Below are 15,704 nucleotides of genomic sequence, written 5' to 3'. Positions count from 1 at the left end.
AAAGAGCTCCCTGTGTTGTCTCACTTTGCTAAGATATTCAGGCATGCATCAAAACAAGCCAAAATCTTTCCAGCCATATCAGTTTTTGGGGAGGGAGGAGGTTGTGAGGAGCTGTGCTGATATTCTTTCTCATAACAATGTAAAATTTTACCAGGTCTGATAATCTGTAGAAGCTTATGTTTCCAGTGCATTTTTTAAAGGGATGGTGTCATTTAAAACAACAACTTTTATTTATAAATTGTTAGCAAATCCCAGTATGCTCTCCCTTGTGCACCACTGAGGTATTAATTGCAATGAGAATTCATAAGACTTGAAAAGCTGAAGAAAACGCATTCCAGGACACTACTGCATAAGGAATTGTACAGGAGAGTCTCTGAGCCAAAAATACATGGAAGATAAGCACAGCCTGATGCAATTATTTGTTTGAACAGGACTAAAATAAGGTCAGGAATAAAGCAGTGTTCACTTCCTTTTCTTTGTATTCTGTGCATTGAACTGGGTCCTTTTTTTTTTTTTTTTTTTTTTTCTCCCTGTTGGCTATGTTTTAATCTCTCTAGGAGATTTGTCCTCTGAAAAACAACACTGAGGAGTCAGCTGCTTTTGGTCTGTATGCTGTATGTCCCATCTCACTGGTACCTATTTGGGCTTCTGCTTTTCATAGGTATAGCAGGATGTGCAGGCTTCTTCAAGCAAAATTATAAGTATTGCTTTTATTTAAATGCACATAAATTCTTATATGCGTTTCAGAACACCTCAGGAGGAAGGGTTTGTTTTGTTTTGTTAAATACATGTGTTTGTCATATTCCATAGCTTTTTTGTCAGTGTGACATGAACGAATAAAAATTCTGTTCCATTTAGGAACATGCAAACTAGTAGACACCTTCTCTGAAGGCACTCTTTCTAAAGCGGTTTTGCTCATGTCAGGGAAAGGACAAGAGCGGTATCACAGACTCCGAGGGCTGCTTAGCTATTCTTAGAGAATGACTTTAAGGTGGATAGGATTGTATGGACATAAAATAACCTCCCAACATCACTCTTCATTTTGAAAGACCTTGGCCAAAGCACCCAGCTACCATTGCATTTTGGTGGCAGTAGGATATGCTTCCTCCATTTAGTCATACTGTGTCATGATGTCCTCCTGCTCCTGAAGGAGTTTCATCCATGCTGTTCATCCCTTTGTTTTTTCATTTCTATGACCTGCAGGTGATGCTATCCACAACCACAGTGCTCTGTTCCTTGAGAACAGCTCTTTGAACCTACCTTTCCCTCAGGAGAGCCCCGAATCTCCAGATGCACCCAGTCAACTGCAAGGAAAATCAAGGAGGTCAAGCTTGGTCAGCACCAACAGTGAAATCTCAGGGTCGACAGAGAGTTTGCCATCAGCATACCTCACCAACAGTGAGTGAGGCTTGATTTGATGTACTGTCTTATGCAGCCTCAACCCTTTTGCCCACATCCTTTCTGTGGAAATTTTATTCTGAGAAGGAAAACTGCCTTCTTGGATATCTGGGGAGAATGATAATGGCATAAATTGCTGTTAAATAACACAATTTAGTAACTTCTTCTGTTTATAATTAAGTGGATTAAGTAATGGAGGCAAAGTCACAGTTTTATATTAAGGCTGCACTCATGAACAGTTATTAAGGATTTCCTACTAAATGGTGTTTAGAAATATATTCCAGGTGTGCAGAACTGTAAACAGATAAGAATTGTTACTTATTACTAAAAGTGTTGTAGATCATTTTATGGACTGTCAATCTTGTATCAATATTGTGTTCACCATTGGGGAAAAATTACAGTTTATATTCCAAAACATAAAATTATCAGTCCTTCTTCGTACATTCTCCATAGACCAGAAAGCAATGGGAATCACGCTGGGTTGACCTCTGCTTCCAAAAACTTGAATCGAATAGGACTGGGTAGGTTCCAGATATTTAAGTGATGATTCAGTCAGTGAAAACAGTACTTCTGTGTTTGATTGATACCTTTAATAGAACCTTAAGATTAAAAAAGCAGAAGACTTCATTCAACTAACTAGCCTAAAATGAAAGACAGCAACAGACTTATTAAGAAGGTATCTTTTAGAAATGTGATGCTTTTTCGGTTCTTGTTGTTGTTTTTTGTAGTTACTGCCAAGTGGTGGGGAACAAAACGAATAGATTATGCCTTGTACTGTCCAGATGTACTGACAGCATTTCCAACTGTAGCCCTGCCACATCTTTTCCATGCCAGCTACTGGGAATCAACAGACGTTGTGGCATTCATTTTGAGACAGGTCATTGATCTCTTTACTTCTCTACAACAAATAATACTGTTGCATGCGTCTTCCAAGAGCGATGAATGTTTTAATCTTTGGTTCAGTTGCATAGCTGCCTGTGGTTGCATCACATAGACCTTGCTGTACCAATGACAGATGTGGATTTACTGGAGAGGCGAAAGGAACAACATTCCCCCATTAATACTACTGGCTGGTATACTAAGTATTGGTTTCTGTGACTGGGAGCAATGCATTGTCACGCACACCTTACTGCCTCCTTCTGAACCCGAGATCAGGATGGCCTGTATTGTTTTGTCTTTTTGAAGAAATAGGCTATTTTCCATTTTGCTTTATTATGTTTATCTCTACTAAGGAGCAAATGATTAGTAAAGCTCTAACAGCAGTTTTAAAATAATACTCCCATGAAAAAATCAGGTCAGGAGGAGTCCATGTAGCTGAGTACAATTGCCACCTTTTAAATGGTAGGAAGCCTTCAGACCTGCCTCAGGTATTAGATATTCATTTAATACTTAAAATGAGAGTGTCTCACTAGGAATTTAGGGACAACACATTGTATGGACAATACAAATACATAAATTAACCTCTAGAGACATCTAGTAGGCAAGTTTTATCTGTAGATAGCAAAGAGTTGCAGTGGAACCTTGTAATGGGTTTGCTGATTATGCTGAGATTAGAGATGTCTTTCTGAATGAGGACTGTACTTAGTGCTACCTTTTAAGTGCACACAGACTTCTGAGCACATCCTTCAATCATGTTGAATGTGAATGAGGCTGGTGTCTAAAAGTGCAGCCTGATGTGCTTTCCTGAATCAGAGCCTCAGAGTGGATTGTGAGTTGGATTTAGAAAGAAAAATACAGTAGGTTTTTCCCTCTCTGCTATCCCTTGTGTTCCATTGCACGTGGTACTTAGAGTTTTCAAAGCCACTGTGAACAGTGTAGGGAATAAGAAAAATAAGGAGACTGAGACAGAAGTGTGTAAGAAAAGACTATCGCTTAGCGTTCTCTCCTGTAAATATGCTAGACTATTTGCAGACATTGAGTACATGGTCTCCTCAGAATTGATATTTGAGGCATATTACTGATCTGTGGTTTCCTTGCTGTTCCAGTGTTTAAACAGCTGTTCTCAGTGACTGGGACTAATGAAGTGCTCGTACCTCTGGGAAAATTGGTGGGCTGAGAAATTTCACCTAGTGTGAAAACAACTTAGTGTTATTTGAGGGAAGCCTTCTGCAGAACCCAAAATGACCCCTAAAAAGCCAGTCACATGCAGTTTAATTTCGATTAACCAAAGGATCAGTGTATTTTTACATCCAGTGAAAAGTAAAACAGCTACTGCTTGATAAATGGCAGAAAAAGTAATGCAGAAAACTGCAGTGACTTCTGTTCATTAAATCAGCTCCTTTCAGCTAGTCTCCAAGCGTTTGCTCCCTCTGTCTCCTACCTGACACCTGTGCTGGTGTCAATGGTGTTAATTGCCTTGAGGCTCAGCTGGTAGCTCCTGTGAATGGAAGCTCAGTGGCTGACTTTCCTCCAGCTCAAAGCAGCCCAAAGCTGCTGAGGGAGAAGAGAGCTCCCATACTGAATGGACAGTGATAATGGGAAGTTATAAGAAGGGACTAGCATAATACTGTGCACTTGTACACAGCCTCTCAGAATGGAATGTGCAGTAGAGGATTTGGCTGGTAACCAGACCACTTGCAGGGTTTTTGATTGCTGCTTTTAATTGATGAAATACTAAGACTCCTTCAACCTCTGACTCTCCTGTCAAAGCACTCATTAGTATAAATGATTCCAGTCAAAATATGTCATTAAGCAATTAGTGCTTTTCCACAGAATTTTCAAAGCTAGTTTAAATAAACTTTGTTTATATCTAGTGTCACCACAATCACTGCAAAGCAAAAGTTACTGAAGAGTTTTTCATGAACCAGAATAGCCTCTGGAATAGGAATCTTACTTGTTGCTTATTCCAAAGTAGGGGAGGGGTTTCTACTGGAAGTAACAGGATTCAAATCCCCGCCTTTTTTTTTTCTTTCTTTTTCCTTTAACAACCTTAGATAATCCTGCATTCACGCTCCCCTTTTTCATTTGTAGTTCTCTTGCATCTCCTGTCATCTCCTCCTCCTCTCAGGATTTTTTTTTCCCCTTGAATGCATCAGAACATTCTTGCATCTCCCCTTTCAAACACCTTGCTAATCCCATTTCTCTATCAGCAGTCATTCCTGCTTTATTCTCTTTGCTCTCCTTGCATCCATAGCAAGTTGCCTCGTGTATTATCTAGGCTTATGTGTGTGTTTCAGCTTTTATAATTTAGTGAGGCCTTAAAGTGTTTGAAACATGCCTCTAAGGCAATGTGTGAGGCACAGCATAAAAAAAATGGTTAATTCCAACATAGGCTGGACATTTGGCCTTTACTGGGATTAAGGCTAAGGCTCATGTATGACCTTTGGGCATATTTATTTCCTGCACATGCCCTCCAGTGAATGGTATTTATGCAAATTTATTAAAAAGCACCCTCACCTCAGCATGACTACAACATGTTGCAAGTTGGTTACTTTGATAAGGTTTAATGCAACAGATCTTTACTCAGGGAATTTCATGTGGGACAGCTTTTTAAGGGATTCCATGCCACCATTCTAGAGATGGCACCCAGCATGGAAAACCCGGCATAGAAAGCTTCAGGATGGAAAGCAAACTGTTCAACTTGAGTCATTTTCTGTTAGCTTGAAAAGAGGCAGGGTAGGCTTTCTCATTCAAACTGCGGTAGCCTTGTGCTATTCCTGATCCCATTAGTTGGTGAAATTACAAGCACCATCCTACTGAAGTCTGTAGGTTGTGCCTGGAAATCTGAGGAAGGGCATATAAGTTTTTTGGTAAACGCATGATATTTAGATAAGAAAGAGTGTAGCCTATATGATTCTGCATGTTCACAAATTGTAGTCCTCTTATGTGATATTACCAGCCACAGGCTGAATCCTGAGCCTATTCCCTTCTACAATGGTAAGATCTGAAAGGCATTAAGAACCATTCTGCTTGGGTGTATGTATAGAAGATCAGTATAGATGGAGTAGAAAGCTGGCCTTTGCCCTGTGAAGGACATTAACAAGTACTTCTGTGGTCTTAAACTGTCTTTCTTACTGACTTTGGGGTGCTTTGCAGACCACAGGCAGGCAGTGTGGCTGTCACTTGATTCCATCCTAATATTCTCACCATTTTCTCTGGATTTATGTGATTCAGAGGATGATTAGAATATAAAAGAATGTGCTGGCTCTTCTTTGAATGGAACAGCTGTTCAGTAAGTATTTGAAGTTAGTGCTATAGACATATAGCCTGTTTTCACTCTGCTGGCCATCACTTAATGTGAATATATGGTCTGTATCTCTTTCTGCTCCACCTGTGCTGTTAGTTCTGAAACATCATTCAGCTAGGGCTCTAGTACGCTTCCCTTTTCTTTGCTAAGTATGGGATTCCCCAGGCCTTGTACTATTTATTAGAATGTTGATATCATTTCAGGTGATGAGGTATGAAAATGTGAATTTCAAGGAAAATGACAGCCTGGATCTAGCAACACTAAGCCCATCCAATCCACGAGAAAAATGGCTGCGCAAAAGGACACATGTCAAGTTGAGAGTAGGTATAAATCTGAGTACCCGTGGCAGCTATAGAACTTGGGTTTTGTAGATAAATGGAGTTGAGTCTCCTAAAGTATGAATTTTATGTAACAAAGGCAGCTAAAGAGCTGAAAACTGCTAAACACAACCTAGAGGCAAACAAAGTAAGAGTTAGGGAATAGGAATAATTTATTCGTAGTTTTGTCGTGACATGTTGGGGGAAAATATGTATCTTTGTCTAAATAATGGAAGGGCGTTACATTTCAGTTGAGCAGGAGATTCTTCTTCTATTTTCTTACATGCTACATGAGTTCATAACCTAAGAAAAATATTTATTTAATTCTACCAATGCCATGTCAGCTAGAAATACCAAATTCAGCTTCTGTGATTTCTAGAGTAATAGAGATTTCTATGTAATAAAAAAATCCCTCAAATCATGAGAAAACTTCTGTTGAAAACTAGCTGAAAACCTGACCTTTTTTCTTAATAAAATAGCCATGTTAATTTTAGATACCTTTTTAACACGTATTAAACACCACTGTAAATGTTGTATGAATACATTTTGCTCCAGGGTATAAGTACACACCGGGATTAAATATGATCATCAGCAAAAGCTTGAGTCAAAACTATGCCAAAATTTATATTCAGTTTGAAAGCAGTGCCAGCTTGGAGGTACTACTCCAGTGGTGTCGTCAGCTTAAACCTTCTTGGAGGAAGATTGCTTTCTTTTTAGTATGAAAAATTATGGCTATTAAAAATATGCAAAAGTACCTCATCAGTGTGTGTGTGTCTCAAAATCATGTGAATCTATAGCAATGCTTATAGTGAAAGATAACTGCTATTCCTTAAAAGTACTTATTTAGTAATTAAAAAGGAATTATTTAGTTATATTGAGCATTTCACTAGAACCTGTATTCAGGAACTCACCATTACTGGGATTGTGACTCCAGTTGAAATGGTAACCTAGTCTTGCCAAGCGCTCTACAGGTGCACCAAGATGTAGCTCAGACATGCTGTCCGGGACTGTGTGTGTCACTGTTTTTAGTAACAACATAGAGATAGTAGCTGCTTTGCAAAAGCAAAACTACCCTTCTGTTCTGCTTTCATTTCAGAATGTGACTGCCAATCACCGAGCTAACGACGTCATTGCAGCAGAAGATGGTCCTCAGGTACTGGTTGGACGCTTTATGTATGGGCCTCTGGACATGGTAGCTTTAACAGGTGAAAAGGTAAAGCCTGAGTCTTCTGTTTCCTTTTTTTTCTCAAACTAACTTTTACTAGAAACAGTTGTTGAACGTAACACACGTATAACATCAGAGAAAGCCTTACAGTGAGAAGAAGTATGTCACTTACCTCTGTCACTTCAAAGACAATTGAATATCCAGCAAAAATATCTGGTAATTGGGCTCTCCTGATTGCTGGCCTTTTTCCCAGCTGTCATCCTGATTATGTGATGCTGGCCACCTCCTGTGGTTAACAATGTGTATGCTGTGCAGTGATTTCTGAACCTGCCATCCAATTGCACCACCTACTGGAGACAGAATTAACTTTTTGAGGAAGGAGGAAAAACTAATTCTGTAGCAGTTGGCAAATCTCTAAAAGAAAAATATATATCCTCCCCTCAAGGTAAGACATCTAGATAAAGGAATGGGGATTCTAGAGGTCAGGTGGCTGCTCTTTTTTCATGCACATAGAAGAATAAAGATTAATTTTGAATTGAAATACTAATGTGATGTAGTGGGAACCATCTGTACTCCAGAAGCCACCTATGATAGCCAGGCTTCAAACTAACAGCTAAGCATGAAGTGGAAGTGAATGCATTTGTTCACATTCGCTGAGACTGTAGGGATTTTTGTGAGGGAGGAGTGCTTTGTGGAACTGGCAGAGCAATGCTGCTGAGCTTGGGGTAAAACTGAAGCATGGAGGCTTCGCTTGGCCTGTTCTAGGGGTGGCCCATTTTACTAAAGTACAGCACTAACCTGATCCCTCTAGGTACTGGCCTCCTTTGAAGTATCAGGTTGTGAAATGACAGTCAAGGTCTTTCTGGAACCACATCTCTGATGGCCAGAGTGCATCCCTTCACTGAGTGTGAGGAGGTGGGATGCACTGGCCAGAGTGCCGCCTCAGCAAGTTTGCTGATGATACCAAGCTGGGAGGAGTGGCTGACAAACCTGAGGGCTTTGCTGCCTTTCAGACTTGGACAGGCTGGAGAGCTGGCAGAGAGGAACCTCATGAGGTTCAACAAGGGCAAGTGCAGAGCCCTACACCTAGGGAGGAATAACCCTAGGCACCAGTACAAGCTGGGGGCTGACCTGCTGGAGAGCAGCTCTGCAGAGAAGGACCTGGGAGTGCTGGTGGATGACAGGTTGACCACGAGCCAGCAATGTGCCCTTGTGGCCAAGAAGGCCAATGGTATCCTTGGGTGCATTAGGAAGAGTGTTGCCAGCAGGTCGAGGGAGGTGATTCTGCCCCTCTACTCAGCCCTGAGGAGGCCTCATCTCGAGTACTGTGTCCAGTTCCGGGCTCCCCACTACAAGGGAGACATGGAGCTACTGGAGAGAGTCCAGCATAGGGCTACGAGGATGATCAGAGGGCTGGGGCACCTGCCCTGTGAGGAACGGCTGCGAGAGCTGGGCCTCTTTAGCCTGGGGAAGAGAAGACTGAGGGGGATCTTATCAATGTGTATAAGTACCTGAGGGGAGGGTGTCAAGGGGACGCGGAAAAACTCTTTTCAGTTGTCCCATGTGACAGGACAAGAGGCAATGGGCAGAAACTGAACCACAGGAAGTTCCGCCTGAATGTGATGGGGAATTTCTTCCCTGTGAGAGTGAGGGAGCACTGGAACAGGTTGCCCAGAAAGGTTGTGGAGTCTCCTTCTCTGGAGATCTTCAAGGCCTGCCTGGATGTAGCCCTGTCTAACATGCTGTAGATGACCCTGCTTGAGCGGGGGGGTTGGGATAGATGATCTCCAGAGGTCCCTTCCAACCTTACTGATTCTATGATTCTATGAGATGCTTATGTCGGCAGGAAACACACTGACTGATCTGGTTAGATTTCTGATTCAGAAATACTGGACTTTTCTTCCCTTGCACCAAAATTCATCCAGGAAAACTTTAGTTCTGAATTTCGTCAATTCATAACAACTTTAATAATGTTTATAATTACATCCCAATGTTGCATTATCTTTGTGTCCAAGAGAAGCATATTTGCAGATTTAATGAGACTATCCACTTAAAGAGCTGAATCTCAGAAGCTGCTGTCCAATCTTGTAGAGATCTGGCTGAGTGTTGAACATTGAAGAAGTTTATGTACCTTTTATGTATACAACCTGTACAAATTGAGTCCAGAAGAAGAACTCAACAGGTATTTCCCTCAGATTTACTGATGTATTTATTCCTTAAAAGTGCCAATTCAGGTCAGGCAAAGCATTTCAAAACTATTTGTTAATTTTGATAAAATACTTCATTTGGAGGAAAGCATATTGAAACCTGTTGTAAAAAAAAAATCTTTTTAATTCACATTTAGTTTTTCATTTGAAAAACTAAACAATTAGATTTTTTTTATTTGAAGGCAAATTTGAGGAAGGTTGAGGATGGTTTAAGCTTATAGTTTGAGGAAGATTATAGTTTGAGGAAGATTTCATTTTATTAATAACCAAATGAATTTTCTGTTTTATTGATTTAGGATGCAAAAGATGTAACATGCACACACAAGCCAAAGTTATTTTTTTCCTACTTTTTGGTCTTGGCAGAGCTTCATGTCCTCTTGACACCTGCAGTGCTAAGCTGTGTACTTTGAATATTCAAGTGTATAATAGACTCTTATATTTTGGATTAGGGAGCATTTTCTAATTATTAGGATGCTCTATGAAGACTTTACTGAACTCTATGATTCCTTGAATTTTTCTTGTAGGCTTTTAGTACAAGTCACAGTTGGAGACACTAATGTTATCCAAGCATTGCAGGCCTTGTGAACAGGGGATGTGCTACCTGCTATCAGACCTCAAGACTGACTGCTTTGTCATTTTTGCAGGTTGACATCTTCATAATGACAGAGCCGTCTTCGGATAGGTGGGTGTATTTTGACACAGAGATATCCAACAGCAGCGGCCGAATATCATACAACATACCTAAACAGAAGAGGCTCAGAGTTGGTGTGTATCCTATCAAAATGGTGGTCAGGTAAGTTCCAAGCTGGAACTGCAGCAGTGGTGGGCTGTTGTGATTGGGAGCAAACCGAGGTGTGTAAAATTGAAGGTGGGGAAAGGGATTTGGTGCCAGCTCTGTGTAAGATTATGCAACAGGCTTTAATTTCTTTGTGTTTCAGTTTCCAAGTAATGATTTGAGGCATCTTTTCTTGATCCTTTCACTGTATTGTCAGCTTAGATTTGTTTTTACCTGCCCCTTTGGAGGTGCCGGCTCAAGGGTCTAATCTCTACTGCAACACAAATCCTTAGTGCAACTCAATTTAGTGACGCTTGACCTTGCATAACTCAAGTGGATTGTGTGACTAATCAGTCCTTCCACAGCAAGAGTGTATGGTTTGGGTTAAGTCAGAGCCTGCTCGGTGGGAAAAAGATTGCTGCAGGGTATGGCTCTGCATTCTTCAAACTGGTGACAACCTTATATTCTTGAAATAAACAGTCAAGGTACTGCCTTGCTCTCAGGAGCTGTTCATCTATTGATGTCAGCCTAGTAGAAGGAGTCGTTTTAATTCTGTACTCAGGACTATACTTATAAAAAAAAGTGCAGCACCTTAAAGAAGCAACTCATTGAAGTGAAAGCAGTCAACTTTCCTGACTCCCCAGCAATTCTTAAAAAGCACTCTGTGAGAGCGAAAATGTGTAAAATAAGATCTGTCAACCTAGGTGCAAGATTGAAGTAGCTGTGCTTTTAAAAAAAATCTTACGTTTAATAAAAAATTCACTTTGCTTTAATGTGAAGTTTTAGTTTAGTATTGTGCCTTAGTTTAATTTCCTATCCACTTAGGGGGTAGGTTATAGCTTTCATTGAATCCCTACTTTGAAGACAAAATCTGTGTGATGAATTTAATTGAAGCAGAGTATGATGTTACCCAGAAGTTAATCAAGTTCAAAGTCAATTTAGTCTCTTGTACTGCTAATGCAAGAGGAAGAAATATTTTACCTCAGCATACTACAACAGGCAATGAATCAAGAAGGCAGAGTTAATTAAAAACAAATTAAAGTCTATGCAGAAGCTAAGTGCCCAAAGGCTGCAGGAATAATTTTCAGACTGGAATGAAAGAAGTTGTCCTGTCTTTGCCCATGAAGCTGTGATGTGATACATACATACACACACACTCACTCACTCAAAGAATCTGGATCACCAGGTATAAATTCCTGGATAGTACAGTAATCTTCATTTTAAAAGAAAGAAGGTGCAGCCTTCAGATTACAATTTTTAAGCAACATGAGGTTGTGGGATGGTAGGAACTTTCAGTCGGTTTATGCTCTGTCCTACTGTCTTAATATCCAGTCCTCTTGAGGAGAATGTTATGAACAGAAGATTGCATCTCATATCCTTTATATTTGCCTTTACATAAGAAAAGCCATCTATGGTTGAACTTCCCTTTGGGTTTGGGAGGGAGGCACATTGTTTTCTTTGGTTTTACTTTTCTGAATTGTGCAGGCATAGAGGGGTGAGTAATACTAGAATTACCCAACTGTAAGCACATTCCAATAAAAGGTGTATATCAGTTCTTTCTTTGTAATTTCAAATAATTTGGCAGTAATTGTAGACTGCTAGAAAAATATTGTAGCAAATTTCTGTGTCTATATATGTATGTATGTATATAGAGCATTCATATACTGTGTATGTTTATAAATAGAAAAATACAAAGTTTTGGTTCTTGGGATGAGGTGGGTTTTTTGAAATTCTTCAGTGTATTTGTACAAATATTATTGCTCAATGAAGTCAGTTTCCAAAGTGCTTATTGGAAAGCTATTTCCTAAAAGCTTTAATGAAAGCTTTAATCACCCCCATGTAGGACTGAAATCAGAAGCCCTATTTGACAGAGATTTTTGAAGCTGTAGATGTGGACAGATCTCACTTCAGGTTTTAACCAGAATACACAGAAAATACATTCTGAAATTTTGTTTTTAAAATAGTATTTACTGCTTTGACTCTCTAGAGGAGACCAGAGCAGTGCCACGAGTTACCTGACCGTGCTTCCCCGAGGAATGGAATGTGTGGTGTTCAGCATTGATGGTTCGTTTGCAGCAAGTGTTTCTATCATGGGAAGAGACCCCAAAGTCCGAGCTGGGGCGGTTGATGTTGTCAGGTAAGTGAGGTCTGCATGATCCTCCTTTTAAGTCTCTGATCTTCCTATTATGTTCAAACAGGAAAGAAGAGGACAAAACAGATTGTTTACTAAAAACCAGATCTTTAAAGGCTGAGCTTCTTTGCGTGTAAATTCCTGTATTTGTTTGAACATTAGGTGTGCCTGATTTTCAGAGGAGTCTTAAAGTGCCTTGGTTTAATCTGAAATTTTTATTTTGTGTTGTATAAAAAAGCTTCTTGGAAATATGACTTTAAAGTGTGTGCAGTGAATTAATGATGACTCTGTTTGTTACTATGATTAGCAAAGAGTGTATTTTATGTTTCACTTACACTCATGGTACTTGGTGTTTTTTAAGTAGAAATATGTCCTTATTTGAAGTTAGAGTTTTCTGGGAGGGTTGGCGGGGGTGGGGGGGGGGGAGGGGGGGGTTGTTCCTAGAGGGCAAAAAGAAAGCTGTACAGAGTGGAGCCTTTTAGTCCACTCTTGCACACCTGCTAATGCTGCACTGGGTAAAGAAATAGAAATGTCCTTTTCCAACTTGCATTGGGATGGAGAGGTGTCAATGGTTTCAAAGGTTTCCATTCCCTGCAGCTGAAATGGAAGGGCATCTTGCTGTATATTTCACAGGTAGCAGGACTTGGCCTGCAGCAAAAAGACTATTCTAAATACCTTAAGGTATTTATCAGGCACACCTTAAATAGCTCTCAGGTTTTATGTAACTGTGTTGTATGACACACTCTTGCTTTCCTCCTCTTCTCTCAAGATGTAGAAATTATTACCTAATTTCTCAGTAGAAGCAGAAAGTTGGCCATGCTGTTTTCCACTTGTGGAGGGATCATGTCTGACTTCTCCTAACTGGGTCTGTGCTGAGCAAAGAAAATACTGACCTTGTCCTGTGATTATTTATCTTTCTTTACATACACAATTTATCTGCTGCTTCTGACAGGCATTGGCAGGATCTGGGATATCTGATTATCTATATCACTGGCCGTCCAGATATGCAAAAGCAGCGTGTGGTTTCCTGGTTGTCTCAACATAACTTTCCACAAGGAATGATCTTCTTCTCAGATGGGCTTGTTCATGACCCGCTGCGACAAAAGACTATTTTTCTCCGGCATCTTATGCAAGAGGTACTAAAAACCTGTTTATATCTTTAAAACCTTTTCCAGATAATGTCATTCAGTGAAGTTAGATATCTCCCTCCCTTTCGAACAGTAAATCTTACTGGCCATTACAAAGTATTTTTGCCATTCCTCATTCCTTTTCTCACTTTTTAAGGCGCAAAGAAGGCTGATAAAAAATCCAAAGGGTACCTCCTGCCATGTGATATCACAAATGAATAAATGAATTGCCTGTTCTTTCTTGTATGTGGACATGTACATAGTTGTTCTGGCCTGCAGGCAGGCAGATTTAGGCTTCTGTGGTTTACAGAATTGTACTGCTAACAGTAAGCTTGTCTGTTGCTTCACTGCAAAACAAGTGTTGTCCTTGTAGGTGTATGGTGCTCCATACTCAGAGCATTCTCAGTGGAAGTAATATTTGCCTTGTTTCAGTGCCACATCAAAATCTGTGCTGCGTATGGTTCCATGAAAGATATTTCAGTGTACAATGTCTTGGCTCTATCGCCATCCCAAATCTACATTGTTGGACGGTCAACAAAGAAATACCAGACACAGTGTCAAGTAAGTAACTCTTGATGCAGAATCAGGAAATTCTATGAGGAGCAAAGAAATGCACGTGTGCATAACTGCATATGCATACATGCACAAATGTGCACACACACACAAGGTAAAGAGTAGAGGTATTGTTCCAGGGAAGAAAGAGAAGTTTTGGTCAGAGATGAGGCGTTTTCTTGCAAAGTGTATGGTAAAGAGAATTGAGCAGTCTTAGGATATATCTACAAGTGCACATATAGTATATTGCTGAATGACAAAAATGGAACAGTTTATTGAAAATGTGGGAGTAGACTTGTATTATTCCTCTGTACGTATCTAACTGGGATGCAAAAGATAAGAACTTAACTCCTCATAGAGCCTATGGGTCAAGACAGCTTCTCCCCAGAAGACATTTTATAGTGCCTCTGCTGTGATAGTTTAGAGAGCTTTAGGTGATCCTGGAATATGAGCAATATAAATGTCCTCAAAATTGCATAACAGTCAGCCCTTAAAGACCTGGGGTCTTCCAGCCATACCCCTCCAGCAGAATCTTTTTCTTAAGACTTTGAGGTGGTTTGAAATTCCACAGTCTTTTGATCCTTGTGGACTTCTGTTTTGCTGCAGCCCTTACCTTTCTCTGAACACGCTGTTTGCCTGCTGGAGGACCCATGGAGAAGGAAGGCAACTTAGCCACAGGAAAGGACAAAATTTATCCTCTTAATTGAAGGGCTTTTTTATTCTGTTCACAGCAGACTACAGATTGACTACTTTTGGCTTAACTAGTTGTAAATTTGGAGGAACCTTCTCTGGGAAAGAACCCCTGAGACTATCCAAAAGCCTCATCTAGCTTAACAGAAAAGAGCGCTCTCTGCTTTTCCATTACCAACATGGTCAGCATTTGTTGAAATCTGTCTGGCAGCAATTTTAACCAGCCAGATGTCTCATTAGTGTGGAGCCTTTCTTTTGGTTACTGCATATTACAGTTAATAGATCGATTAATCTCTCCTTTTCTTTCCTTCCTATTTCAGTTCCTCAGTGAAGGTTATGCAGCCCACTTGGCCTCACTGGAATTCAGTCTCCATTCACGACCCAAAAAGAACAACTCTCGTATGATCTTGAGAAAAGGCAGCTTTGGCCTCCACTCTCAACCTGAGTTTTTGCGCAAAAGAAACCATCTCCGTAGAACTATGTCAGTACAGCAGCCTGACCCACCTTCTTCCAACCCCAAACCAGAGCGTGCACAGAGCCAGCCTGAATCAGACAAAGATCATGAGAGGCATTTGCCCTCCATTGCATGGGTTCGAGGTGGAATTCACAAATTTGAATCTGTCCCCTAGAAAGCTTGGAGATGCAGATCTTGGGTGCACTCCATTAAACTTGTAGGCTTGCCTCTAAGATAGTATTTAGGGGCAGCTTCAAAGGGGGGGACAGGTACCTCAGTCTTCCCTCCTGTGGAATCTGCCTTCTTAAACCAACCTGGGAACTTCAGGTTTGTTGCTTTTGACATGTTTATTGTGAAACTTTAAAACAATCTAAAACTATTGCAAGTGCTTCAACATCAGAGTAACAGAAGTTGTCTTACGTTATTTTTTACAAGAGATACAATAAAATGTGCAATAAGAGAAAAAGCTGTAGCTAGTTGATTTTACTTGAAGGAAGGACTGTGATAACAGCTGACTAGCTGCACCCAAAACAGTAGTCAGTAGGTCCCAAAGGTTACAGCGAAACCTTAAACTTTAAAAACTAAGTAGTTGTATCTGTTGCTGCTTCACTTTTGATAAGGCTATACACTTCCAAGGGAAGCAGTGTTGAGAACTACAATAATGGATGGTCAGGATTTGTATGGCAAAATACATTGGGTGCC

The 15,704-nt window shown here is 40.3% G+C and overlaps 1 protein-coding gene across 1 annotated transcript in view; it reads left to right on the top strand.

Moving 5' to 3' along the window:
* The window catches only part of PITPNM3 (PITPNM family member 3), a 92,823-nt gene extending 77,646 nt beyond the window's left edge, over positions 1–15,177 (top strand). The window contains exons 11-19 of the mRNA XM_062592423.1: positions 1,204–1,398; positions 2,127–2,275; positions 5,788–5,904; positions 6,998–7,114; positions 9,918–10,066; positions 12,036–12,185; positions 13,132–13,315; positions 13,739–13,867; positions 14,869–15,177. Of these exons, the coding sequence (XP_062448407.1) occupies positions 1,204–1,398; positions 2,127–2,275; positions 5,788–5,904; positions 6,998–7,114; positions 9,918–10,066; positions 12,036–12,185; positions 13,132–13,315; positions 13,739–13,867; positions 14,869–15,177 (1,499 nt within the window). The remainder of the gene's footprint in view (positions 1–1,203; positions 1,399–2,126; positions 2,276–5,787; positions 5,905–6,997; positions 7,115–9,917; positions 10,067–12,035; positions 12,186–13,131; positions 13,316–13,738; positions 13,868–14,868) is intronic.
* The last annotated feature ends 527 nt before the right edge of the window (positions 15,178–15,704 follow it).

This window comes from Rhea pennata, chromosome 20 (assembly GCF_028389875.1).
Source record: "Rhea pennata isolate bPtePen1 chromosome 20, bPtePen1.pri, whole genome shotgun sequence".
NCBI lineage: Eukaryota > Metazoa > Chordata > Aves > Rheiformes > Rheidae > Rhea > Rhea pennata.
This window is presented reverse-complemented; position numbering and strand designations above follow the sequence as displayed.